We start from the raw sequence: 2,953 nt of genomic DNA on the forward strand, positions 1-2,953 counted from the left end.
GATTTCCTGTGACCGATGCCATTCCCGAGATCTTCGCTCATTTTCGTTGAAGGGTTGTAAGAGCTTGATGTCACCTCTGTCACACATCTCGCCCTGAAGCAAACAGGGATTCACACTGCTTTAGTAACGTCGACTCCCAAGAAAGTCATCAATAATCCACCAGTCCAGCCTAAACATTCCCTATTTCCATACCTGTTTACATGGAAAATATCCATGTTAAACCAGGACACAAGAATTTCAACATAACAATTTACAAATTTCTCTTCAAGATTTTAAAGTAACTGCTAAATATTACATAGACTAAATATACCACTTAAAACTTACAAATGCTCATCCAAAATTCATGACATGGTTGTAATAAACACTGCAGAACAGGCTAACAATAGCTGCTATATAATTTATATACTTGCTTTACAGTTTAATCACATCAGTTACATCAAAAGTACAATTACTAAGCGACTTAATATACATTTCTTGTGAAACCAGTGCTAAAGCATGCATAATATTAACACTTCACCACCATTTGGTGAAAAACAAAAAAAGACAGTATTCATTTGCTGCTGGTTTAGGTAAAATACATCACTACACTAATCGATAAAAATTTTGCATAAGAATTGACATTTCCTAATTAAACAACTAGGACAGAAGAAAACAAGAGCTTATTTTAGAATGACACCGCAGACTGTGATACTGTCTTTTACTTGCTAAGAACATTCTATTCAGGGATCCAAGAATTTCCGTCAATTCGTTCGCTCAGCAATAGATTTCCACCTGCCCTGTCAGAGATTAACCGCCACCAGCCTTCTGCATTAAAAGCCAGTCTCACTCTTCTTGCGCCGAGCAGACTGTTCAAATATTTACTTGCCATGGGACTGGTGAAAAGGTTATTCTTGGAACCCTGTTGTTTTCCCAAACCACTGCATTCACCTTGTTGCTATACCAAACTGGACCTGGCAATTTTAGGAGAGCTTTTTGATTTCTTGGGTTTTGGGGTTTTCTGGTCTTGTTGGGTTTTTTTGTTTCGTTGGTTTTTTTTTTTGGTTGGTTAGATTTGGGTAGGTTTGTTTTGGTTTTGTTGTTTGGTTGGTTTTTTTTAACTTAGGGGACCACGGTACAGCGATACGTCACTCAATTACTACCTTATGATTGACAGTTCACACTGGAATCAAAGGTGAATTCATGGGAGTAGAGGTGAGATATCGTTAGGCAAGTCTACAAAGAGAGATAGATGGGCATTTATTCATCACGCTGAAGTGAAACTACTGCACAATATAATTACATTAACAGTATATATTTACTTGTAAGTTACATGTAATGCATCTCCAATAAGACAAATCACGAGGGCTCCAGGGATGTTAGTTTACAGTTCAGCAGTAGTTTCATGAATAATTCTAAATTAAGGTAAACGGGACCTCACTGGCACATTTTTCTCACCTTCTTGTAAGGAGCTTCAAGCATTGCTTCAATATCGATATCATCAGCCATTTTTCAGGACACCTGAAAGAAGACGAAAAATCCACCTGAGACAGAAAAGCACCCTCGTGCTTTATATTCCAAAGGCTTTTCCTGAAGAGGCCATCGCCGCATCAGCTCAAATGCACAGAGCAGCGTCTCAGAAGAGATTTCCCACAAGAACTGGCACGCAGCTCTGCCCAGTGAGGCGAGAAAGCCTGACACAAAGCAATTACAGCTGCAAACAACAAAATGCTACTGAACGCGATTAGCCAGTGGAAGCCCCAGCGGTATTCCACCTACGTCTCTCAAAACAAAGAGCACAGATCATTAATGACAGAAGCACGGGCCTGGTGGCCATCTTGAGAAGTACAGGAGCTTCAAAGGGCCCCAGTCAAGCACAGAGAGCAAACACTCCGGCAAGCCTGTTCACAGCTTCCTCGTTTGCTGCCATCACCTTTACTGATCTGAAGACTCAAAGTCAGTGCTTACCGTCCTTTAAGAAACGTGGCCTCTTGCGTAGTGGGGACTACAGAAGAAACAGCCATGATTCCAGCATTAAGAGCTACGAAAGCATACACAGGACCCATCCGGTCTGGAACTCTGTGTTTCAGACAAAAAAGATCCACCGCACCACCTAACACCACAAACTTCTTTAAATTGTTCCTCCTGTATCTCAGCTTCTCAGCACAATCTGCACTGACCACACTCTGAATCCCTCTAACAGATGATTTCCTTCCCCTACGCTGGTAAGCTGTCGAGAACCTCCCAAGACTCTTTGCAGCCACATACAGACACTCAACCTCCTCAAATCTCGTCATAAAAAGAGTTTTTCTCCTTTTCCTTTCTTAAGCTCAAAAATGACCCAAATCAGACTGCCCAAGAGAGAGAATTTTCCTGCATGCGTGCCATAAAATGGATTTTTAATCCACGGGTTAATTCCTGCCCCTTGGTTACAGGCACCGCTGCGGGAACCGTGCTGTCCAGAGACTCAGGCAGCGTAATGAAAATGCTCCAACAGTTCAAGGTCCTTTAAGCTGCTCCCTCAGAACTGACAATACGACACTAGGGTTGCATCACATGTAAGAGTCAAGTCCCCCCCCCCAGCCTCTGACCATCACAGTTGCACCGCTGCGGGAACCGTGCTGTCCAGAGACTCAGGCAGCGTAATGAAAATGCTCCAACAGTTCAAGGTCCTTTAAGCTGCTCCCTCAGAACTGACAATACGACACTAGGGTTGCATCACATGTAAGAGTCAAGTCACCCCCCCCAGCCTCTGACCATCACAGTTAACACTCAAGAATAAACCACAACCCTTTAGCCATCAGTCAGAGCACTGCAAGGTCACACTCCGTTCGGAGGCACACTAACCCCAGTTACAGGTTACCACCTCTTGGGCCACAGTGCCATCGCTTACCCGCTCAATCCTCCTTGGTCTATGTGAAATGGCTCATCTTACTTTTTACTAGAGTATTCTGCATTCAGCTTTTCACATCTCCTA

The 2,953-nt window shown here is 43.0% G+C and overlaps 1 protein-coding gene across 1 annotated transcript in view; it reads right to left on the reverse strand.

Moving 5' to 3' along the window:
• The window catches only part of RBM39 (RNA binding motif protein 39), a 27,107-nt gene extending 25,622 nt beyond the window's left edge, over nt 1-1,485 (reverse strand). Inside the window, exon 1 of the mRNA XM_010143666.1 lies at nt 1,435-1,485. Coding sequence (XP_010141968.1) covers nt 1,435-1,485 — 51 coding nt within the window. The remainder of the gene's footprint in view (nt 1-1,434) is intronic.
• Between the last annotated feature and the right edge of the window lie 1,468 nt (nt 1,486-2,953).

This window comes from Buceros rhinoceros, unplaced genomic scaffold (genome assembly GCF_000710305.1).
Source record: "Buceros rhinoceros silvestris isolate BGI_N320 unplaced genomic scaffold, ASM71030v1 scaffold12519, whole genome shotgun sequence".
In the NCBI taxonomy this organism is placed as follows: domain Eukaryota; kingdom Metazoa; phylum Chordata; class Aves; order Bucerotiformes; family Bucerotidae; genus Buceros; species Buceros rhinoceros.